The following is a 23765-nucleotide window of genomic DNA, read 5'->3' on the forward strand; positions in this document are numbered from 1 at the left end:
CCGGGAAATAGGGAGGTTTTCAGAAAGGAAAGCCAGCTGGTATGAGGAAGGCAGGGGGCAACCCTGGTATGGGAGCCCGTAGCAAGTCTCTTGAATTTTCAGGCTGTCAAAAGCATAAGTCTACTCAGAATGAAGGGAGTCCCAACTAGGGGCGGGTGCTCAGGAGTGCCTGTCTTGGAGACAGGGTCCCTGATGGGCCGAAATTCACCAGTGAAGGACTTCTGGCTTTGGGTCTCTCTGCCTCCATTTCCGTTTCAGAGCTGGAGGTGGGAGTGGGGGTCACAGAGACTTGGGTCTGGGTGTCCACCCCAAAAGAATTGTGGTGAATTGAGAGAGTTCTCTCATGGGGCCAAGGTGAGGGCCAGTCTGGAGGCCAGCGTCAGCCCCAGGGCCCTGGGGCCATGGATCATGGCTAAGGCAATGGCGATTATTTATTCGCTTCGCTGGAAGGGAGTCTTCAGAAGAAACAGCGTGAAGAGGAGGGGGAAAATTATCTCTCTCGTCTGCGGATATTAAGATGGATTTTTATTTCTTAAAGGACCCTCCCCGCCGAGAGCGCATAAGCGTAAACTTAATATATGCTCTGCAGCCCAACTCCAGAAATCGCAATAAAAGTTAAAACCTCCCCTACTGGTTTTTTTTAATTATGATATGAGAAAGAGGAGCAGGATTTATAGAGCTGAACTCTCGGCATGTGAGTGTTTAAGACTTGTGGGAGAAGGAGGAAAAGGCAAGAGCTCACCAAGGAGAGCCTTGGTCTCTGAGATATTTCGCCGGCTGCGTGGGCTCTGCCTCAGCCCAGCCGATCCTGTGTGACTTCCCTGGGACCTCGGCTAGCTCCTCAGCACCCTCCGCTGAGTCCCAGGGCCTGGCCTCGACTTGGAGATGCAGCCCTTTTCGGAAACAGGTGAAGGGCAGCGGCAGCTGGGGCTGGGGGCAGCGGAAGGGAGCGTCAGGACGCGGGGCTTTGTGTGGGTCCGGTGCAGGGGACGAGGTTTGTAGCCCAGGGCAGGACCGCAGCCCGAATGTGACCTGGTGGGCGCCGTGGGTGGAAGGTTGTCCGGGCCCGGCGCGAAAGCACAGACAAGGTGGATTGAGAGTGGACTTTGGCCGCAGACGAAGCAGAGCGGGCTCCTGGGCGGAGGCCCTCGGTGAGGCGGACAACCGGATGTTGAGTCTGTAGGCAGGACCTTGAGGTCTGAGTGGTGTTTGGGCTGCCCGGGGCGGCGGTCCAGAGTGTGCAGCACGCAGTGCGTGGGGCGCGGCGGTCCGCGTGGGCGAGGCGGCATGCCCCGCACACCTCTGCAGGGGCAGGGGCAGGGCCGTGGGCAGGGCGTGGGAACTCGAGGCCGACCCAGACTCAGAGCATGAAAAATAAAAGCAGTTAAGGGTCTTTCTTTCTTCTGCAGTTAAGAGGTCTTTTCTTTTTTCTCTCTTTCGGAGATACCTGGATGTGGTCCAGAACAGGTTGCCCGCGGGAGGGCCCCGTGAGCGGCAGCGCGAGAGGGAGGGAGAGAGGGAGGGAGGGCAAGACAGAGGGAGGGAGGGAAGGAGGGCGGGTAGCAGCGGCTGCGGTGGCCGGGGCTTCCCTCCCTGGGCGGGAGGCGGCTGCCCTGCATCTGTGGCCGTGGGGAGCCGAGGAGCAGGTAATGAAGGCGCTTCCTGAGGCGGGATTGGACCAAGCCAGAGACCGAGTCTTCCAGGTCTCTGCACAGCGCCCTGACGGGGAGAGAAGGTAGGGAGATCGGCGCCCGCCGGCCTGGCAGAGAGGCCTCGGGGAATGTTGAACCTGTATTTGATTTTAGGCTCACACTCATGTTGTGAGTCAGCCTGCCTCCGGAGATGCGGTTTGCCTGTCTGTCTGTCTGTCTGTCTGAGACGACCCAAACCCTAGGCTCTCCTTCCAAAGGCTGAAAATTTTGGGAAAATTCGTCGGAATGTGCACTTTCATTCATTGGCTTCTCTGCAACTCAGCGGGGCTAATTGCTGCGCCCCCAAGTTGAAAGGGAGCCTCCTGGAAGCCAGATCCTCTGGTTCCCTCCTCATGAGCTGAGCTCCGGCTCCAGGTTCGCGGGTTGCCCTGAGGTTGGAGGCCAGACAGCTCCCAGTCGCGCAGGGAGGGCGGGGGAGAGACTAGAGCTCTGGCCCCTTAATTGTACCCGTATTGTCTCTCCTTTCGCCACCTCCGCTTCCTCAGTCTGGGCTCCAAAGTCACTGCAAATTTCCTTGCGACACATACATCACACAAAGATCAGGTAACAAGGCGCCCAGGGCTAGGGGAGCTCCAGGCAGAGAGCACCCCTAGCTCTGGGGCCCTCCCCCACTCCAGCCACTCCCCAAGCTTGGAAACTGGACTGGTTGGGGGAGCCGGAAATAGCCCCGTTTGCTACGGGGAGGCAGGGCAAGGGGCCGGCGGGAATGCAGGCCGTGGCGTTGAGAGGGCCAGGTTCACAGGCCCTGGGGATTTCATTCCTGCTGGGCTTTGGGGCCTGACTCCTGGTGTGTAAGGATCTCGGATACCCACCTGGGGTGGGGGCAGGACGCGGGTCTCCTCGCGGCAGGCCAGGAGAATTCAGTTTCTGCTTCCAGTGCAGGCCTTAGCAAGGAGGAGTTGTGTGTGGGTGTGTTTTTTCCAACAAAGAGGAATGGGGGAGAGAAGGGGGGAAAGAAGAGGGGAACCGGGGAGGGGGAGGGGAACGGGAGAGGGCAGTGAAGAGGTGGAATGAGCCCATTTGAGGGGGTAGAAGGAAAATGAAAGCAAATGGAGCACAGCCTCCTCCGCGCGGGCGGGTGCTGACGATCGGGGAGCCGGCTCCCTGCCTGCGGCGGCTGGGAGAATCCACTGGGGGCACCGGGAAAAGCCTGTTTTAAATTTAATCCGAACTTGACGGTGTGGATTGAACCGGAGGGAATTTAAATCACTAAAAAGGAGGTGCAGGGCAGGGGGAGGAAATGACTCTAACCTGTCTGCCTTTCTGTCTGTCCTTCCCACGGTGGTGCTAGCTTGGTTGTGGTCGCAGCTGCCCAGGTTTGAGGTGATGGAGTAAGGCTGCTCCTCCCCCTTTCGGGGGCCTCCTGTACCCAGTGAAATCTTTGGGGGTTAGAAGGGAGTTATAAGAACCACAGTAAATGCAGCGCAGCTAGCTGAAGCTGGGGTTACCCCCTCCCCAACTCTGAGGAGCCTCCAGTTTCTTGGGTTTTCCCCACTTGCGCTGGGGAAAATTGGAGTGGTGGGGGTGAAAGGGAGCCTTGGAAGCTGGCAGGTGATTCAGCAGGAGTAACTGAACCTAGGAAGACAAGCCCCTCCTTCTTGGTGCCTCCCCATCCTTGTGTTCCTATATCTACAGGCCTGGATTTGGAGGGAGCCTGAAGGTGTGTGATTCAGAACCTTGAGAATGGGGGTACAAGCTACATGCAGTTGTGGAACCACAGGGACCTGGGCCTTGTGAACTCAGGGGCTCCCAGCCCCTCTCCCCAAGGCTGCCTGTCTGAACAAGGCCTAGGCAAAATGGGGTGTTGGTGGGGAGGGGACTGTGGGTGAGGCCTACTTCTTGATCCACAGCTATGTCTATACCTGAGTGGGGAGGGTATGAGTTCATGCTCTAAAACTAAGGTGACCATCTCCCCTCAGTTTCATAGGGAATTTGACAGCAGCAGGGAGTGTGGGCCAGTGATCCCAGCTGCCCTGCTACTGCTGCCTCTGCCGGTGGGCAGGCTGCTCAAGAGTTGAAAAGAAGGCTGGGGCCAAAGAGGGTAGGAGAGAAAGGGGCATCTGTTTGTAACTATGGTATCTGAGGAGCTCTCCCCAATAGTGGAGGTCCACAGAAGTAGGGGCATCTTTCTTCTAAGAAAACTGAGGTTGGGGCACATGGGCCCTGTTACCTGGTGAAGATGCAAAGAGAAGCAGGGCCTGAAACTTTCTCCTTCGTCATGTCTTCTTGGGTCCTTGACTAGAGCATGGCTCAGCCCCAGCTGCCTGGGCTGAAATGGGGTTCTATATCCCAGGGCCCTAGTGTACCCACAGGAACAGGTCACCAGGAAGGGCAGGAAAGGAGGCCTCTTCCTCCTTTGTGTCCAGACAGAAGTGGCCGCAGCGCCTGGAGCCTGTCCCCGGCAAAGGCCCAGCAAGCAAGCGGACTGCACAATGCCATGGCTGCTCCGCCAGCTCTCTCTCTACCCCATCCTGCCTGCCTATCACCACCCTTCCTCTGTCTCGCTCTCTGTACACCTTCCTTTCCCTGTTCTCCTGTCTCTTTTCATCTTGCCTCTCCTCTTTTCTTTAATTCTCCTCTCTATTTTTATCCTAATCCTCTGTTCTCTTCTTTCTGTCTCTCCTTCCTTCCTTTCTTCCTCTCTATGGGCCTGGAGCCCTGTGTTTCAGTTGTTCTGTCTCAGGCTGTCTCGGGCTCAGTCTCTCTCAGGCTCTGTGCCCTGAAGTCCTCTTGGTCACAGTCTAGCCAGGCCCGCCAAAGGCTACATGTCTGCCAGCAGCCGCCCAAGAGCTGGGCAGGGTCCCCAGGCGCCAGGGCTGGGGGAGGTGCTACCGGCGCTAGGGATTTGGAGAAAGCCTCGGCAGGGGGAACCTCCAGTCTTTTCCTTGAACTCGTGAGGGAGAATTTTTGATTGACAGCTAACCCAATTCCATCAAGACCAAAGATATATTCTGTTTTTTGCTTTAATTTTGATTTTCCAAACCAGTCCAGTCTGGGGGAGGGGAAGATAATCGAGCTGAGGATGAGGAGGCTGAGGCCCTGGGTCTGCTCTCCCCAGCTAGGCAAATCTTACCTCCCCCCATGCGTTGAGATCCCAGCCCGGCTTGACCGAAAGAGAAAGAACTGGAGAGGGTGAGGAACAGGGACTGGGGAGGGGGCCTAGAAAGCTGGGGTTAGATCTATCCTTCTACCCCCTCAACTTTTTCGCCCCCCCCAACACACATACTACACTCTCTGGGACACCACTTTCTAGCCCTTCTCCACCCTAGAGGAGACAGATTCACCTAGGTGTAGGAGAAAACCAACCTGGTCCCCCATCCCTGGCATTTGGTCCCCTCCTGGGGACAGGAGTAGAAAGGAAGAGCAGGCATCTAGGATCTGCTGGGAAACCTCGTTCTTCCCTGCTGCCTCTCAAGGTCTTCCTCTCAGCCTCAGCTCCTGCCTATTTCTTCTAGCGCAAAGTGGGGCTCTTCCCTTTGACCCTGAAATTGCACCCCTCCTTCCACTTTGCTCTGCCATGCCTAGGGTGCATCTGCTTCTAGGGACATCATCTGCTCTTTTCCCCCACCAGCCAACCTTTCTGCCTCCTCTTTTGCACCCACATTGAGAATTCCCTGCTTGTCTAAAGCCTGCCTTTACTAAACTACCATGGGACAGTCTGATGGAAAGCAGAGGGCTGGATACCAAACATTAAATTCAGACAGGAAGGTAGCAACCAACTTATTGGGGGGAGAGGAATCCTAGTTGTCAGATCTTCCCTACAGTCACACTGCTTCTCCAGAATTCCTGTGTCCGACCCCAAAGAAACTGCTTTCTCCCATCTCTCTGTTGCTTTTTTCCAATTCCAAAACGGCCTACAATTTTATTTAATGAAAGACACATTTATGAACAATCAAATGATCCTCATAAAATTTTTATTGAAGGACGTAAAAACAAGCTACTTGCCCACAACTGAGGTCGCTTTCTCGCCTTGCCCGTTCTCACCCTGGCTCTCTGCAGACTGAACGGGGGGTGACTCCTTTTGAGGGGGGGCAGGGTGTCGCAGAGATGGAATTGGGGGCAAAGGAGAGTGAGCAGGAAGATGGGATGAGTTCGCCCCACTTAAGTTGCGAAGATCTCCACTTCTTTAAGCTGGCAAAGAAAGATATAGACAATAAATTTAAAATAAAGGAGATTGCATATCTGTACCAAAGCAAAGAGAGGAATTCTGGTGATAAAAGGTCTATGAGGTCCAGAGGTCCTACCCCTCCCACCCGAAAACCACCTTCCTTAACCTTCCCTTATCCCAGATTTGGGGGGCTGAGCTGGCCAGTGGCAGAAGGATTCTCCCCTTTCCCTCCTTCCCTCCCTCCACTCCAGCTTTCCCAGTCCCCTCCCACCCTCCCTCCCTCGCTGCTGCTGGCTCCAGAAAGAAATACATACATACACACTATTTAAAAACGCATTTTTAAAAGCCACGTTCCGAACTGACAATCGCTGATCTCGGCTCGAGCAGAGACTGCAGGAGCGTCGGGGCCGACAGAGACAGATTACGTCAAGAAATAGTTCCTCCACCTACCTCAGCGGCCTCTGCGTCCCTGCGGGGCTCCAGCGCCCAGCACGGCCCTGGGGGTCCGGGAACCCTGGCTTCGGGGACTGGCATTTTCACTCCATTAAGAAATCCTCCTGGGGTTGGGGGCGGGAGGCCATCTGCTTATGACTGGACCTGGGCAAGAGGGTTCTCTGATGAGATACGAGTTGTCCTGAAGGGGTGGCCGATGCCTTGGGTCCAGAGTTCCAGACCCCCAGGAAAACGCAGGTCGCGGGGATCAGCAGGGAAGGGGGTGGGAGAAGGTTAAAAAAAAAAAAAGCCCCTGCGCATTGATCCGCGCCGTATTTTTGGGTAAATACGATCACGTGGGGGCCGGAGAGCCAATGAGCTGCGGGGAAAAGGCTGGAAAAATAATTACCTGCCTTGATTGTTCTGTGAGCAGATAAAAAGTACATATACAGTTCATACAATAATCTTATGTATGTAAAACCCCGTTACGATGTCGGCGACGGGGCCCATCAGTAACTATTACGTGGACTCGCTCATCTCTCACGACAATGAAGACCTCCTAGCGTCCAGGTTTCCGGCCACTGGGGCTCACCCCGCCGCCGCCAGACCCAGCGGCTTGGTGCCGGACTGTAGCGATTTTCCGTCCTGTAGCTTCGCGCCTAAGCCGGCCGTGTTCAGCACGTCGTGGGCGCCCGTGCCCTCGCAGTCGTCCGTGGTGTACCACCCGTACGGCCCCCAGCCCCACCTCGGCGCCGACACGCGCTACATGAGGACTTGGCTCGAGCCGCTGTCCGGCGCCGTCTCCTTCCCCAGCTTCCCGGCCGGGGGCCGTCACTATGCCCTCAAGCCGGACGCCTACCCCGGGCGCCGCGCCGACTGCGGCCCGGGCGACGGCCGCAGCTACCCGGACTACATGTACGGCTCGCCCGGGGAGCTGCGCGACCGCGCCCCGCAGACCCTGCCCTCGCCCGAGGCGGACGCCCTCGCCGGCAGCAAGCACAAAGAGGAGAAGGCCGACCTGGACCCCAGTAAGTTGGGAGCAATTTTCCTTTACAACCAGCGCGGGAGGGGAGGGGAAGCTGGGCGGGGGGAAGCCAGATTACAACCCCTCGGAGCAGCGCAGGGAGCGCGGGCGAGGGGTGAGGGCGAGGGGGCGAGGACTCAATAAAAGCGAATTACCTTGGGGAGCTTTCAGAGGCAGGAAGGTCTAAGAAGAGGGCCCAGGGAGACAGGTTGAGAGAGGGCTGAGGGGGGCTCCTCTCCCAGGAGCTAGCTTTGATGAGAGACCCCTGCCCCCACACCCCCACCCCAGGCTTTTTGGCTCAGTCACTACTTTCGAAGAAAGACAGACAGGGCCAGGGGATGGGGTGGGGGCAAGGTTCATTTCATGGTTTGAGGTGGGATGGGGCAGAGGTGAGGAGGACCCTGGGGGAAGAGAGGAAATACTCCCCGGGAGAAAAAAAATCACCCCTAACGCTCAGCCAACATGGGGGGTCCTCACCCCACTAGAGATTCATAAAACAGAATATCCATAGACTTCTCTACTGGGAGCACTGAGTGAGGGGTCTGGGGGATTTCACAGCCTGGGAACTTGGAAAGACAGGACTTCCAGAGTTGGGGGAGAGAAGTACCCAGTCTCAAACTTGAAAGCTCTCTTCTGAGCATCTGCAGGGAAGAAGGTAGAGAATGAGGGTGTCAGTGTTGAGGAATGGGGAGAGGCATCTCCCCAGATTAAAGAATTATACACACACATATATACATACTCACACACACATATGCACACACTCCAATCGGGGGGACAGGAGTCTTCTGAGGTTGAAAAGAAGGACAAGGTAGGTGGGGAGGGGCAGGTGGGAGCTGCAGGGCCAGAGAGAGGAGAAGGAAGGGAAACAGCAGGGGATGGGGTGCAGGCCCCTGGGTGTGAGGAAGTGTCTGGGGGAGTCCCAGGAGGGGGCTCCAGGAAATCCTTTCCTCCAGTCCCATAAGGACCAGGGCCTAATTATACCCCTCTGAACCTTCTCTCCTTGCTCTCAGCTACTCCCATAAACCTGAAATTGGAGGCTTGACTCCTGCAGAGCCTGTCCTGGGGCTGGCAGGAGGGGGGCACTGGAAGTCAAACACGGAAGCTAAGATATAGGGGAGCCTGTTTCCAAGGCCAGCAGCTCTTGGGGGGCGGGGGGAGAGGAGGAGGGCTCTTCCCAGCCCAGCATCACCCTGAGAATTCGCCTCAGCAGGGTTGAACTCAGATCGAGACGCGACAGGCACTGGAGAGGGTAGTGAGGGGCTTAGGGACTCTCAGGGTCAGAAAGCAGAACTGCTGAAATTTCAGGACTTGGTCGTGGGCTGGAAGGATGGGAGGGGGCAATGGAGGAGGGAAGTGGGGAGGAGAGAGACCTCGCTATAAAAATAAAAAACAAGAAAGAGAAGCGTTTATGGGCCTATGAAACGGTTGGGAATTTGGACTTTTTATGAGGATATTCTCAAATTACTACTCTTGAAGCTGAGGACCAGACTGTAGGGGCTTTGATAGCTCTGAGTTCCTATAGTTTTAGGTGCTGGAAACTGAAGAGGGGGGAGGCTGGGAGGGGGCAGAATGTAAAAGGAGTGAGGGGAAATTCCTAAAGCAAAACGTGTCCAAATTCAGGTTCAATTATTGGGTCTTGGTAGCCTAAGCGTGGGGGTGGAGTAGCAGGGGTCCTGGGCTGGAAAGGGTCTCCACTGACCCCTGCCTGTGTTTGGCCCTCCAGGCAACCCCGTGGCCAACTGGATCCACGCCCGCTCCACAAGGAAGAAGCGCTGCCCCTACACCAAGTACCAGACGCTGGAACTGGAGAAGGAGTTTCTCTTCAATATGTATTTAACCAGGGACCGTCGGTACGAGGTGGCCCGGGTTCTCAACCTCACCGAGCGGCAGGTCAAAATCTGGTTTCAAAACCGGAGGATGAAGATGAAAAAGATGAATAAAGAGAAAACCGACAAGGAGCAATCCTAAACCCTGCCCCAGCCTGCTGCCTCGGCATAGCCAAGGGAAAAACAAAAAACCCCACAAAAAACCCCAACCCAGGCGGGAGAGAGCACGAAAAAGAAAAGGAAAGAGCAAGATAGAGAAAAGCCAATCAGCTTAAAAAGAAAAAAAAAAAAAAAGAAAAGGGAAAAGGAAAACTCTTGCAATTTGGGAGGGTTCAGTGTTGAGAAATTGGTGTTTTAGAGTTAGTTCTACCCAGCGAAGAGCAGGAGGCAGGAGAGAAACCGCATTCTCTTCTCCCAGCGCAACTGAAATAAATGACACACACAAATGTGATTTTTTTTCCTCCTTTCTTGAGAGAAGCCAGTACTTGAATCGCTATATTTCTATTTTTTTCCCTGTATCATATTTGGTCCGGGCCATCCCTCCCCAGGCCTGGGGTGCTCTGTGTGCAGATTTTGTACAAAAAAAAAAAAAAAAGAGATACACACACATACACAGTAAGGATTCCCAGCCCAGGAGCTGAGGGGCGAGGGCCGGGATGGTGCCGCAGGCTGGGTCCAGCGGCGCAGGCCGGCGCCTCAGGCATGTACATAGTAGTGCTTCTTCTCATCCCCAGCGTCCGTCCTGTCCTGTAATGTGCGTCTGTTTGTTATGGTAGAACAGCTCTGTGTTAATATATCGAAGTCACTTAAAAAACCAGAAACCCAACTGCATCCAGTTCTCATTATTTCTCCTCCCTGTGGCTCCCTGGCTGCTGTCCTGGAGGAGGCAAGTGCTCAGATCCTCTGGGGGAAGCTGGAGCCAGCAAGGGGCTCCCTCAGCCTCGGAAGGGCAAGTGCCTGCTGCTTCTCTCCAGGCAGGGTGGAGTGGGGGTGAAGGCTCCAGGGGTGGGGTGGAGGCTGCTTAGGCCTGGGTACAGTCTGTGCCTGCTCCAATAGCTGCCTATGAGTTCTCTGGTAGCTCAATGGAGTCCAGGGGGGTGGGGGCATGGCATGAATGGTTTTCCTTGACTGTAATTAATTGTAATAATTTATGAGTATACAAGATCAGAGGGAAGAGATAGGTGAAGATGAAAGTTGGGTGCTGGGTGAGGGCCCGGGCTGGATTCTTGCCTGGCTGTGATGGTGCTTCGAGGGATGGATGGATGGATGGGGGGAGTGAGAAGGGAGGGTGTGCAGTGGGAGGAGGAAGGCCAGTAGCCCTCAGGGAGCAGGGTAGGCACTGGGGACTGCATTGAGAGTAAAAGGAGGAAGATGTAGAGATAGAGAAAGTAGGGAGGGAAGAAAGGAAAAAAGGAAGGAGAAAGATGGCAAAGCCAGTACTATCAGAATTAGTTTCTACTTCTCAATGCATCCTCACCCTCTCTGCCTCTCTCCATCTCCTAGCTCTCTCTCTTTTCTTCTCAATCTCTCTCTGTCTCTCTAATGTTTAGTTCGAATGTCAGTCTGGGGGTGACAGGGTTATGCTGTGCAGCTGGGCTGCTGCATTTCTGGGGGATGGCATGCCCAGGGCCCAAGGAAGCTGGTCAGGGATTAGCCAGGAGTGGGGTATTCTCTGGTGGTTGTGGGACCCCAGGCATAAGGATGTAGAGATGTGTGTGTAAAAGCCTGGTGGGGCTGGTCAGCTGCACTGTACCCCAGAGTGCCTTCCCCAGAACCAGCAGTTTTCATCTGCTAATCAGAAGCAGACACATGCTGCTGGGTATGCCTCTGCCTGGGCGCCCCCTTTCTCGGAAATCCCCCAATCTGGAAACTATTAAACTCAGACTGCCTGAAATATAGCCCTTTAATATCTCAGGCTGCCCATTCTAGAGAGGGTGCAGGGTGTTGCTCTGAATACTTGGAGTATACCACCATAAAAGAAAATAATTGGGGACCCCAGGCTATGTGCAGCTCCCCAGACCATTGCATCACCTTACAAGACTGGTGAAGCACTTGTAGGGACCAGCCGCTCTCCGTCATTTGAATGTCCTACCTCCTCCTTCCATTAAACACTCCAATCTGGGGGGCCAGAGGAAGGCAGGAAGGGGTGACCATTTTGTGTTGATAATATTTTGAGGGGGGCTATCAAAAGTCGCAAATGACTGTGTGGTTTTCCCAGGAGCTGAAGCACCCTCTTCTCTTTCCCGCTTAAGAGACATCTTCCCCAATTCCAAAAGCAATTGTTTTCTTGGTCCTTTTGAAAGGTGTTTTGCATATAGTTTCTCTTTTTTTCTCACTTCCTCACTCCTCCCTTTGGCTATTGTCCTGTTCTACGACCCTGGCCTCAGTTCCGTACCCACTGGAGAACAAGGCACCCATCTCTGCCTCCGTCCTGATGGTGGGGAGTAAAGCTTCTCTCCCAGCCCAGAGCTTGGCCGCCTTTCCGGGCTTCCACCCCTGCGCCTGCTCCAAGACCCTGTCGCCTCCCCGCCTCCGTCAGCCGAGCCTGCTTCCTGCAGCCTGCTGGAGCTGGCCTTAATACCAGGAGGAAGGAGGGCCGCAGGGCTCCAGGGCCCTGAGGAGAGCGTGGGATCCAGAGCAGGCCCACACCGCCCGGCCCACTGTTCAGTACCAGCTCAGCTGCCTGCAGGTCAGGATTGGATTAGATTTTTATTTATTATAATTTGTGAGTTAAAACCACCAAAACACAACCACACATCTGGGGAAAGAAATGAAAGCTGGGGGGGGGAAAGAGGAGCTAGCAAACGCCCTCCTGCCCTAATCTTCCCCTCCCACCTCTCCTCTGCTCCTTTGTCAGAATCACAAAACCCTAAAGGTTGTTCCACTTGGGAAGGCAGAAGATAGGTACATTTCCGCAGCACCGAAATGCCACTTTTATGGCGCTGTTTGTCTCCCTGCGATGGATTCTGAATGGAGCCGAACAAAACAGCAGCGCGGAGCTGGCTAGACGTCTGGGCTTAATTGTTTTATGGTTTAAATAAGGTGGACACTCTTTCCTTTGAAATCAGATTATAGGAATGTTTTGTCTATGGCCCACGGAGAACAGGACCTCACTGGCTGGGAGGAAGAGGTGGAGAGAGCGCGCGTGAGAGAGGGATGGGCTACAAACCAGGGGGCAAAGAGCCGGGAGAAGTCAGAGTCCCACCCCAAAGTCCAGCGGGCAGCAGCGGAATAGGCGGTGCGGAATCAGCAGCTGGGTAAGAGGAGCGAGGGACTTAGGGTGCGTGCCTTGGGCAGGAGGTCTCGGGAGCTTCTGAGCGTACATCTGTGTGGGTGCAGTTGTTCCCAGCCCAGAAATGCGCCTGAAGGGGGGAGGGAGGGACATCGCAGCAGTTCCTTTGCACTGTCTTAATGCTGGAAGAGAGCGTGACAAAAAGAGAGTAGTGTGAAACCTTTGATAAGGTGTATTTAGAGAACTTATTGACAAAAACAAAAAACAAAACGAACAGAGGTCCTGGGGAAACTCCCTTCCAGGGACCCTCCCCTCGTCGACCCCCTCTGCCCCCTCCCCAGACACATTTGGAAACGCCTTCCTCCCACTGCCCACCTTTGGGCCAAGCCTGAGACCTGCCTGCTTTTATACGTTGGCTTTTTTCCCCGGCCGGACTGCATTGGAGAAAGTGAACGCGAGGTGGCGCTGTTGCTCAATGTTAGAGGCGGCGGCGGTGGTGCCCCGGGCTGGCCTGGATGCAATGACATTTGAGGCCCGGCTCCGAGGAGCAGCCTTGAGAAGGCCTCGAGCCCTGGTCCAGCCCAGCCCTAGTGGCTCTGAACGAATCAATCCTCTCACCTGCGAGGTGTAAATAAGTCGCGAGTGGCGGCGGGAGATGGGCCCTCGCTCTGGCAGCAGGTTCAACAGGCTCAGTTGGGCGTGCGTCGAAAATAATCGCTTTACGGAGGAGATAAGAACGAAGCAGGCAGCACGTAATTAACACAAAAAGGCAGAATGACCCGGACAAACAAACATAAATCCGTGGTACCTAGGAGGGTGGTGCAGGACAGAGACTCTCCAGCGAGGATGGCTGCTTGCGGTTCTTTATTTCCAGGCTCCGGGAGCGAAATCAACCAATTACGTGTAAAAGAAAAAACAAAACAAAACAATACAATACAATCAAATGAAAGGAAGAAAGAAAAAGCGAGGAACCCCCAAAAAGGGAAACCAAGTCCAGCCAGGGTTTTCAGGACTGGTGGGCTCTCCGAGCAGGCGGTGGTGGCGGCACACTCCGGACAGTTGCATTCCAAGACACAAAGGCCGGGAAGAATAGCTGTGTGGCAGGGATTTCGCTGGACCATAAACTGTCGAGATATCCCCCCCACCCTCTAAAAGATAAGGCGCAGGCCCCAGAGCGGATCCGTTCTGCAGAGCCTCCTCTTTCCAGGAAGGGAAGGCAAAGTATTTATGACAGTCCCCAGTGACCCAGATGCTAGGAGCCCACAGTCCATCTCGTTCAGCTGGGTACCACAGAGCAGGCTCAGAGAAGGCAGGGCTGGAACCAAGGCTGGAGTGTGCTCTGGAGGAGACCCCTGCCATGCCCTCCACTATTCTGGACCCTAGGGAGACCTGCAGCCCTGGCACAGCCTTCCTCTGACCCTCCACTCCTGCTGCTCCAGGGTCCATGGTCTGGGTTTCGCAGAATCTAGGCAGTCCTTTACTCAGATGGGGGTGGCTTCCTCTAAATTCAGGGAGTAGTAGAAGCATCTCCTGCTGGGGCATCAGTGAATTTCCTTTGGGAATTTGGCTGAGGGTGGTCCTTTCCCCAGCAATTATTTAGATAATAGAAACATGGAGTGGGGGGCTTATTTTCTGAACACCATCCTCCTCCATACTGTCATTTCTTCCTCCATCCCCAGCTAGGCTCCGGATGGGGGAAAAAAAGATCTGGTCTTCTAACTGACCTCCTTCCTCATCCAATCCTTAAATCCCAGGATGCGAAAGGAAAAGAGGTAGCAAATTTGTTCATAATTGCTCATGATCAAAGAGCTAAAGATGTATGTGTGTGTGTGTGTGTTACGTATTATGTGCCTGGGTGTGCACATGTGTGCATAGTATCTGTGAAGTGGCAGGGGTGCTTCAGGGTATGCACAATAGTTTACTGAGCATGCATTTGATGTTATTCAGGGTGGAAGGTAGCACATACAGCAGTTGTATATCCCAAGTGTGCCTCAATATTGCCCTGTTTGTAACAATCTTACACACTGTACAGGGGGAGGACTGGAAAAATCACTCTTATTCCTCTTCTTCATTTGTATGAACACAGCACACATATTTACAGCTCTCTTCTGTTTTCCCCTTTCTCTCTGTGTTCAGCCCTCATAACTGTACTCACATATGGCCAGAAAAGGGTGCTGATGGACTAAGGTTCTTTTATTCGTTAGAATTAACTTGAATTTACCCTGTCTTAGGGGTGGGGGGGGAACCTTCCAGAGAAAGTATGGGTAAATATTTAAAGAGTGTGTGTTGACAGTTCTCATCCACATCCTGGCCTGGGCAGCCTGCCTGGGGAAGTGGGGGGGGCAGTGCGTTGAAGCCAGGCGGCTGTCCAGGGTGAACTGGCATTTCCTATGGGGTTAGGGTATGTAGGGACAAGTAAGAGGCCTGCTCCAGTCTCCTCCAACCCTGATACAGTCTCCTAAGAAGAAACATCCTGAATCAGACCAGCCAGAAGCCAGGGACCCACCAGCTTGCCCTTTCCTTTTCTGTCCTCACAAGCAGCTTTGCACTCAGAGCCCCAGCCAAGCTCCTGGCCATTGCCTGGGCTTCATGCGAGCTGGTGTCTGAAGAGGCAGTGTAGCCCTGACTGGATATAAGCAGTGCCCCCACCTCTGGCACTCTTCGCTACCCACAGCAGGCAAGCAGAGAGCCTTAAGCACCCAGGCAGGGCAGCTTCGCACCCTGGGGAGGGACAAGAGGCATGGAGAGTTCTGATGCCTGAAGTATTTGGGTTTGTGATGTGCCTGTTCCTCTTCAAAGTCTCCAGACTTAAGGACCCCCTGGGATTCTGTCTTTTGGGTTAGGGAACTTGCTCTCCCTTGCTGGCATCCAACCCCCTGGGGTCTTATACCTGTTGAGGTAACCTGAGTTGACCTGCTGGCTCAGGTATCTTTTTCTGAGAGGAAGGGAAAGAGAAAGGGGGGAGAGGCACCTTCAGATTTGAACGCGCACCTTGGAAAAACTGGCCCCAGCCATTAGCTGAGGCTGGCTCACCCCCACACACACATACACATATATACCACACCCCCCAACCCTCCTCCTTCCTCCCCTCCCTCCAGGTCCCCCCCAGCCCTGAACCCCTCAATCCCCCACCATCTTCTCTCTCTCTCTCTCTCTCTCTCTCTCTGTCTCTCTCTCTCTCTCTCTCTCTCTCTGTCTCTCTCTCTCTCTCTCTCTCTCTCTCTCTCTCGCCTGTCTTCATGTCGTGGATTGATGAACGCGAATCGCGTGTAAGCGCCGCCACCGCCGGGAGTCTGAGGAATTCGCCTGGGCTGTTAAAGGAAAGAGCTAAGTGAGGGAGCGCGAGCTCTACCTACCGACAGTGAAGAGAGCCGCCGCTGCGCCCGCTGCCGCCGCCGCCGCCCGCCCGCCCAGCCCGGGAGCTGCGTGAGCTGGCCGGCCGGCACCCGGCGCCCCCCACCCGCCCAGCCCGGCCCAGCCCCGGGGAGCCAGCCGGCCTGGGGTTCGCTCCTGGGGGGAGGGGAGTTTCGGGGGTACGGGGCGGGGAAGTCGCGAGCCAGAGGGGAGGGGGCGGCGGGTTTTCATGTGCCCAGCATGAGCTCCTACTTCGTCAACCCCCTGTTCTCCAAATACAAAGGCGGCGAGTCCCTGGAACCGGCCTATTACGACTGCCGGTTCCCCCAGAGCGTGGGCAGGAGCCATGCGCTGGTGTACGGGCCCGGCGGCTCGGCGCCCGGTTTCCAGCATGCCTCGCACCACGTCCAAGACTTCTTCCACCACGGCACCTCGGGCATCTCCAACTCGGGCTACCAGCAGAACCCGTGCTCGCTGAGCTGCCACGGAGACGCCTCCAAATTCTATGGCTACGAGGCGCTCCCCAGACAGTCCCTTTATGGGGCTCAGCAAGAGGCGAGCGTGGTGCAATATCCCGACTGTAAATCCTCTGCCAACACTAACAGTAGCGAAGGACAAGGCCACTTAAATCAAAACTCGTCTCCCAGCCTCATGTTTCCATGGATGAGACCCCACGGTGAGAAGCCTTTTCTCTTTCCCCCTTGGTCTCCCGCGCTCCAGGGTCTCCCCCCCTCCCTTGCCTCCTTTTTGTCTGCCCGGGCTCTCCCTCCTGGCTTTGGGGTCTCCCTGGCCCCACCTACGTGCCTGGTGGGTTTCTTGAGGTTGGGAGGTTCAACTGGGGGTGAGGCACGGGGTTTGCCTGGGATGTTTGGGGAACTGGGGTTAAGGTGGGGGGAAAGATGGTGCCTGGATGCAAAGGGTTAAAAATCGTTTTCTCCACCTCCCTCTGTCTGTCTGTCCCTCTTACCATCTCTAAAATCAAAGTTGGGGAGGTGGCTGGGAAGGGGCCTGAGGACCCTGAGGTTATCAGTCTTTGGAGCAAACTAGTGTCTCCATAAGGCACAGAGCCTTACTCCAGGATAGTGGCCAGGCTCTCTTGGGCTAGAGGGAGACTCCTGTTTCCCTCCCCTAGCTGGATCAGAGGGTGGTGAGACCCCAAGAACAGGTGCTCTGGCTCTCTGGGGGCACCCACTGCCTTCTCTCAGAGAACTAGCTTTAGGGCCACTACCCCAACTTTGCTGTACTTCCCTCAATGGAACAGAAGAGAGGAAGCCAGAGAGGAGGGAAAAAAAGAGTGCTCTAAGAGAGAGAGGCCATGCAGATTAGAGGGCTCTGAGGTCCTGGGGATTCCAGCTAAGCTACCTCCAATGAAAGGCTAGTTGAGTCTCCTCAAGACCCTAAGAGTAACTCAGGTCTTGAGCCCCTCAAAGGGAGGCCCCTCATAGCCCAATTTCGAAGTAAAAGGGGAAGCGAGAAATCGACAAGTTCTAGCGGGGATGGCCCGTGATTTATTTGCTGGTCTCCAGTTAGCAATCAGGCCAAGCAGTGATACATTCCAGATCAATTATTTTTCTTCCTGGCAAAGCATGAGGCAGAGAGATTTCACGAGAGGGAAGTGAGCAAAGCCCCTCTTCTTTACCTCCAGACCTTTTTCCTTTCCTTTGGAAACAGACTGTCCCCAGCCCTGCTCACCAAATGCCACTCTGCACTTGTAAACAAAGCTGCAAGGGCCAGTTTCCTGGGGCTGCAGGCCCGGGAGTACTCTGCAGTGCTCCCCTGGCCCCTGCCATACCCCAGCTTCCAGACAGACCCCCGTTCCTGCCTCCACCCCTCCCTACCTCCCAAGGTGTAGCCAAACCCTAACAAGCCCCCAAACTTTCCTGCCCTTGTCTGCTTTTCACTCTCGCCTTTTCTGCAAGAGGGAGGGGAACTGGGAGATCAGAGGGAGGACTTTCGGGGAGAAAGAGTGGCAGGGGAAAGCGAATCCCCCACCCAAACATAATGAGACTGGGGTTCTGTTCTGTCCAGCTCCCGGGCGGCGCAGTGGAAGGCAAACTTACAGCCGGTATCAGACCTTGGAACTAGAAAAGGAATTTCTCTTTAATCCATATTTGACACGAAAGCGCCGGATTGAAGTCTCTCATGCCCTGGGACTGACTGAGAGACAAGTGAAGATCTGGTTCCAAAACCGAAGAATGAAATGGAAAAAGGAGAACAACAAGGATAAACTGCCTGGAGCTCGAGATGAGGAGAAGGTGGAGGAAGAAGGAAATGAGGAAGAGGAGAAAGAAGAGGAGGAAAAGGAAGAAAACAAGGACTAAGCAAAAAAAGAGAGAGATTCCCCCCACCCCTTTAGCAACTCCCTTGAAGTTTCGTTTTATGGTAGCGGATAAATTGAGAAGTTTACGACTGTCATTTGCTTTTATAGAGAATAGAATGACACTCACAACTCTAACTACCTGTCAGATACTTGCAGTTCTGGTTTTATTACCTTTGGACTTCCCCTGATCTTTATTTGTTCGGGAGCTGGCGGGGGGAGACTGAGACACAGCGAAAAGTTCGGAGTCTCTGTCTCAGTCGTTGCCCCGACACACACACTTGTCCCTACCCCCACTCTTCGAAGGCCAGCCTGGATTTTAAGGTCTGAGACCTGGCCTTTTTGCCCCCCTCTCTTGGTCCCTTCTTGCCACATTCCCACCTCCCTGCTTCTTTGATATTTATTTTCGAGGGGAGCCCCCTCAAAATGAAGAAGACTTGTGGCTTTGTTTTTATGCTAGGATTAGTCTATTAGATTTACTTCTTTTCAAAGGAAAAGAAAGGGAAAATGTTTAAAGAAATTTATAAAATGATAGCAAGGAATATCCTATCTCCCTTTCTGGGGCTCCCCCATTAGAAAGACCCCTTGACTTTCTCTAGGAACCTGATGGAAACCTGAAAGAGATGTAGGTCTTTGCCATCCCCTCACCTTCCCAGGGGGCAGATAGGAGCCTGCAATCACTGCTAAAATGCTACCTAGCCATCCCTGGGTCACTAGGGCCCATGCCTCCCTCCCCTTCGCTGTCTGATTTCTGTTGTTGGGCCCAGCTTTTTCTGAGCTGCATTAGTGTTAGCACTCAGAAATCACCATAATCATGAAAATAATAATAATAATAGTACTGGTAATAATAATACTGATAAATCTTTAACATACTACCTAAAGGGAACCTGCAATAACCTTGAAAAATAAAAAAGAAATTTTTGGAAATCCTAATACAGGAGAAAAAAAGAGAAAAAAATTAAAATAAAAAAAAATCTCCAACGTATTTTATCACTACCTATAGAAAGAAATCCTGCTTTGAGAGTATTCGTAATGCAGTTTTGTTGTCGTTTGTTGCTGCTTATTTCACTAAGAAAACCCAACAACTGAGACTGCCTAGCTCGCCGGTCCTGTGCGCTTTTATTGTGCTTCTAACCCCAGTAGAGTAGAAATAAATTGCACTGAATGTATAGTTAACTTTGTCTTGAACTCTCTGTTTATGCAATGTGCTCGAAAGAAAAAACGTTAAAAATATATCTATAATAATAATTTTTTTGTCATTTGTCTTTATGTCCAGCTATGAATGTAGATTTTGTGTCCCGGCAGCCCTGTTCCTGGTCCAAGTACTTTGTATTGTATACGTGAGTCATAATAAAAAAAAAAAAAAAAGGAGAAAAATATTTGAAGCTGGAATGACTTGTTTTTACTCCAACACTCCCCTCCATTCTCTGCCCCCTCTCCCCCTCCTTATCCTCCTTTACTAACACTCTGGAAAAGGTCTCCACTGGCCTGACTTTGGGGTGGGGCGGGGACTGAAGTGGAGTTGAGAGGGTAGGCTGGGCTGGGAGGGCAGGTAAGAGGGGAGGTGAAGAGGAAGAAGAAGAGCAGTATGCTCTTTGGAGAATCTTGACTCCAAACAAAGTGGGTTTCTGGATGCCAGGATCCCAATGGGGAGAAAGTACTTCCCCACTTATCAACCTTCCTCCTCCTCAGCCCTGGGCTGGGCCTAGACAAAGAATCTGCCCCCACCCCCTTCCCACAGCTAGGTCTTTTTCTTCCAGGGGTTGAGGATGAGGCATTCGGATTCTTTCTGATCTCTACATGCCAACCCTGAGCAGCCAGCACCCAGCACTAGAACAGTGAACAGGATGGGGAAAATATGAGGCTCAAGGCAGCCTGGAAGACTTGGCTGGAAGATCCTTAAGGGTGGGGAATGAGGAAGATTAAGCCTGGGGGAAAGGAGAGGAGAAGGGAATGGTGAGTGAGCTGGTACACCAAGCAGTTGTGGGTTCACATTCTGAAATTCAAATTCAGCCGGCACAGAGCCATCACTGTCACCTAGGCCACTTGCATCTACTCCAGCCTCTGTTCTAGTTGTTTCAAGCTTGGCTTCACCTTGGCAGTTGGGCAGCCTGCCCTGCCCTCATAGTGCAGGACACTGGCTTGGGGAGGAGGGGCAGGCCTGCAGAGTGATCAGTCCTCCACCCCAGCCATAGCAGAGTAAGGAGAGTCTCCATTGGACTCCTCAGTCCCCAAAATAAAAGGTCAAAGGCTAAAGGACTCAGGGGGCAAAGTGGTCTCTCACTCTTCCCTGGAGGGTCCTAGACAGAAATCTGTTTATGCCAGTAAGATTCTGGTCAAATAATACCAAATTCCAGAGATACAAGTCATCTGGTTCAGACAGGAGAGGAGGAAAGGGGAGGGGATGAGATTTCTGGTCTTAAAAACCAGATCCCCAAAGGCTGAAATATTTTTGAGGGTAGATTCTCTCTCTCTCTCTCTCTCTCTCTCTCTCTCTCTCTCTCTCTCTCTCTCTCTCTCTCTCTCTCTCTCTCTCTCTCTCTCCGTCAATGATTTTTCCAGACTTAGGCCCAAGCTGACTCTTTTTTGTGTGTAATTTCACCCGCGTCTGCATCCTGGCTCCCACGCAAAGCGGTTCTGAAAACAGGATTGGGTCGGGCATTGTGAATAGGGGACTCCTGCAGCCGGAGAGAGGGTGCCGGTTGGAAGCACAGGCTGAGGGCAGCTGGGCACAGCTTTGAGCAGCACTGGGGAAAATCTTTCGGAACCTGAGGGCGGAGGAGCCAGCCAGGTAACCTCGTTTGCTGAGGGAGAGGACGGCTACCCGCCGGGAAGGACCTAAAAGAGAGCATTTCACTCCGACCTAGGACCTTCCCACGCGCGTCCCCTCCAGACTCCGAGGGCCGGCGGAGGGCCGTTTCATTTTTAAATGTGGAATTATGAATGCTACTGATAAAAATCGCTGGCCCAGTAGCCAAGTGGGTTAAACCCTACACCAAGCGGCTCCGAAGGAGCTCGCCGAATTTTCCCCATAGCAAATATCCCATTCATCCCTGGCCCTGCTCAGAAATGCCTGTGGCCCCAAGCCCGGCGTCGGAGGGCAGGGTGCATCTGGCGCCCGGCATTGCTTGAGACACGGGCCAGACCAAGAGAGCTCCAGCCGCCCCCTCTTGCAGCACCCACTCCCCCACTCCTGCCCACAACCTCTGTTTTCTCGTTTAGAGAGAAAAGGAGGTAAAACCCATTTTATGGGGGAACTTAATTGTGAGGGGGATGCGCTCTCTTTAGAAATGCGTCCTCCCAAACGCTCCCGCTGTCCCATTACCGGAATGGGGACCATTCGGCTGCAGCAGATAGGACTCTTTCTCATTCTTTACTTTTTTTATTAGCCAATCAAAGTGGCTTCCGAAAGCTATTTGTGATTTGTGAAAAATAGTATCTTTCAAAATGCTGAGTTGAAGCATCTTCCTCATTTCGCCTTGAATTTATTATTCTAATCTCAACTGTAGAGACGGGATAGTACAGCTATTAAGTTGGAGGGCAAATTCGTTTCTCTGGATTAAAAACAAAAAATCTCTCGGCATTTTCTCTCTTTCCCCACTACATTGCAGGAGCCAGGAGAGGTGTTGGCCTACAGAGGAACCTGGTGGGGGTGGGTGGTTGTGAAAGAGGTAGTGTCCTAAAAAGCTCCTTGGCACACCCTAGGATGGGAGAGTGGATTGGCCTCCCTAGACTCATCTTCTCCAAATGAGATGCCCCAGCGGCTGGGACCCCACTGGAGAAAGCAGCCCTGCCCCAATTAGAGCGAACTCTGGACAGGTTGTGCCACAGACAAGAAGTAAAATTTCCGGCGAGCTGCCCGCAGTGCTGTCCCATTCTCCCCAAGGCCCATTGTGAAAAGCTGGGCCAGCGCTTTCTCGTCGTAATTTTTAACTACCTGTTATAAAATTTATGGGTGGGTTTGTAAAAGAAACGAGGTCCCTGCATCCGGCTGAGGGAACTGCTTCACTTATGTGGAGGAAGTTTGTGAAGGGGATAACGAACCCCTGTTGGTTGGGGTAGGGCACCCACTCATGGACATCCACATCCCAGCTCCATATGGGACCAAGGGGAGAGTTTGGGGCCTTCAAACCTCCAGCTGGTGGAGAGAGTGGCTAGGCTTTGAATGGTTGGAAAATATTCTCTATGGGGATTTTACTCTGGGCTTCCCCACACTGGACACATCAAAACTTTGGGGTCTGGAGAAGGGTGAAGGGTACCTTGGGTGCTCAGAATTTAGCACAGAAGGTGGAATTTAGGGAGGGATACGGTTCTTTTTTTCAATGCTTCCAAGGTGTGCCTCAGCTGACCACCCAGACACCAGAATTTCTCTGAAAATGGCAGGCTGGTGTGGGCCACCTGACAAGACAGGAAAGGCTTCAAATTGCCTGGCACCTAAAGGAAAAAGAAGTGGGAACCAAGGTCTTGGGCCTTAATTTTATTTTTAATTCTAAAAAGATTGGAAGTAAGCTGCCATCCCAACCTTAGAATTGAGAGGATTGGGCAATAGAGGTGGTATTGAGGGACAAATGTCATTTTCTCTGAAAAAGGAACATGAGGATGAGGGATGCTTTGGGGAGGCTGCCCTAATTTTCACCCCTTCTGCTGTCTCTGCAGGACTGCCCAGGGCCAGTCTCAGCCCTCTCTGCTCTGCAGATCACAGTCAGGTCAGGCTTGCTTTTGAAGCTTCCAGAAGCCTGCCCCTCCCATTTCTGTCTGGGGTGGAGTGGGGGGCTTGCTGGGACAACCCATTGGGAAGGATATTGTTCACTTACCAGGGGGAAAAAGCAGTTCATCCCTTCTCAGTCCCCTCACCCTGCCAACCCTCACTGCCTCAATGCCACAAACCTTTGCAAAGCTTCGGTTCCCCCAGATTCAACCTTAATAGCCCATTTATTAATGAAAATATTTAAAATTCGGCATGGCAAAAGGAGGCAGCCCACTTAGCGCCAGAATCTTTCCCTCCCTCCTCTTGCATCTTCCTCTGCCCTTTCCACCGCTAACCTACAAGAGCCTGGCCCTTGGGGAGTGGGCGGTGGGTATGGGTGCGGTGGGAATCGGGGGGATGCTCCCTCTCCAAGAGAATTGGGTAAACATGGCGACCGTGGCGCCCATTTGCACACGCTACACAAATGCATTGCATTCCCGGTTGTTTGCAGAAAATTTACAGCTGAGTAATAAAAGTTTACGATCGACTCACAAGTTGGATTGGCCACAAGAAGTCATGTGGATTCCATCCATGAACGTGAACTTTTTATTGTGGTTTGTCCGTTCCGAGCGCTCCGCAGAACAGTCCTCCCTGTAAGAGCCTAACCATTGCCAGGGAAACCTGCGCTGGGCGCTCCCTTCATTACCAGTATTTTTTTATTAATCTGATTAATAATTATTTTCTCCCCCCCCCTTTAATTTTTTTCCTCCAAGGTGGAGTTGCCGGAAGCTGGGGGCACCTGGGGAGGGGGGAGGGGGAGAGGTAGGAGTTGGGGGCACCTCTCTCTCCCTTCCCGACCCTCTAGCCCCCCAAGGGGCAGGAGGGATGCGGGAGCGGGAGTTGAGATAGGAAGCTGCAGATGCCTCCCCCTCCCCTCACCCAGGCTCTCCTTTCTGCACTCTTCTTGCAACTCTCCTTAATTTTATTTGGCTTTTTGATTATTGGGGCTATTTTTTATTTTTAAATTTACATAAAGTATACGTATGTGTGGAGCTGAGACAGGCTCTCGGCAA

At 53.3% G+C, this 23765-nt stretch overlaps 3 protein-coding genes and 1 long non-coding RNA gene across 4 annotated transcripts in view; 3 read left to right on the plus strand and 1 right to left on the minus strand.

The window, feature by feature from the left end:
- The first annotated feature begins 1556 nt into the window (after positions 1 to 1556).
- The window catches only part of HOXC4 (homeobox C4), a 59737-nt gene continuing 37528 nt past the window's right edge, over positions 1557 to 23765 (plus strand). The window contains exon 1 of the mRNA XM_090275588.1: positions 1557 to 1735. The gene's annotated coding sequence lies outside the window, so the exon portion shown is untranslated. The remainder of the gene's footprint in view (positions 1736 to 23765) is intronic.
- Positions 6557 to 9553, plus strand: HOXC9 (homeobox C9). The gene is made up of 2 exons (XM_090273297.1): positions 6557 to 7280; positions 9000 to 9553. Exons 1-2 carry the CDS (start codon positions 6743 to 6745, stop codon positions 9242 to 9244), a joined length of 783 nt encoding a protein of 260 aa, XP_090129423.1. The 5' UTR covers positions 6557 to 6742; the 3' UTR covers positions 9245 to 9553.
- LOC150011867 (uncharacterized) lies at positions 11810 to 13220 on the minus strand. The gene is made up of 4 exons (XR_016510689.1): positions 13143 to 13220; positions 12953 to 13051; positions 12734 to 12845; positions 11810 to 12516 (listed from the first exon to the last, which is right to left on the minus strand). It is a non-coding gene; the product is annotated as an uncharacterized LOC150011867 (long non-coding RNA).
- HOXC8 (homeobox C8) lies at positions 15891 to 19363 on the plus strand. Its single transcript, XM_090275585.1, has 2 exons — positions 15891 to 16364; positions 17717 to 19363. Exons 1-2 carry the CDS (start codon positions 15929 to 15931, stop codon positions 18007 to 18009), a joined length of 729 nt encoding a protein of 242 aa, XP_090131711.1. The 5' UTR covers positions 15891 to 15928; the 3' UTR covers positions 18010 to 19363.

This window comes from Furipterus horrens, unplaced genomic scaffold, assembly GCF_987537825.1.
Source record: "Furipterus horrens unplaced genomic scaffold, mFurHor1.1.pri manual_scaffold_4, whole genome shotgun sequence".
NCBI classification, from domain to species: Eukaryota; Metazoa; Chordata; class Mammalia; order Chiroptera; family Furipteridae; genus Furipterus; species Furipterus horrens.

Excerpts from the sequence above, each read along its gene's own strand:
- HOXC8 (XM_090275585.1), top strand. The coding sequence starts at position 15,929 with ATGAGCTCCTACTTCGTCAACCCCCTGTTCTCCAAATACAAAGGCGGC. Across the intron at positions 16,365-17,716 it reads TCCATGGATGAGACCCCACG|CTCCCGGGCGGCGCAGTGGA; the intron begins GTGAGAAGCCTT and ends TGTTCTGTCCAG.
- HOXC9 (XM_090273297.1), top strand. The coding sequence starts at position 6,743 with ATGTCGGCGACGGGGCCCATCAGTAACTATTACGTGGACTCGCTCATC. Across the intron at positions 7,281-8,999 it reads GAAGGCCGACCTGGACCCCA|GCAACCCCGTGGCCAACTGG; the intron begins GTAAGTTGGGAG and ends TTGGCCCTCCAG.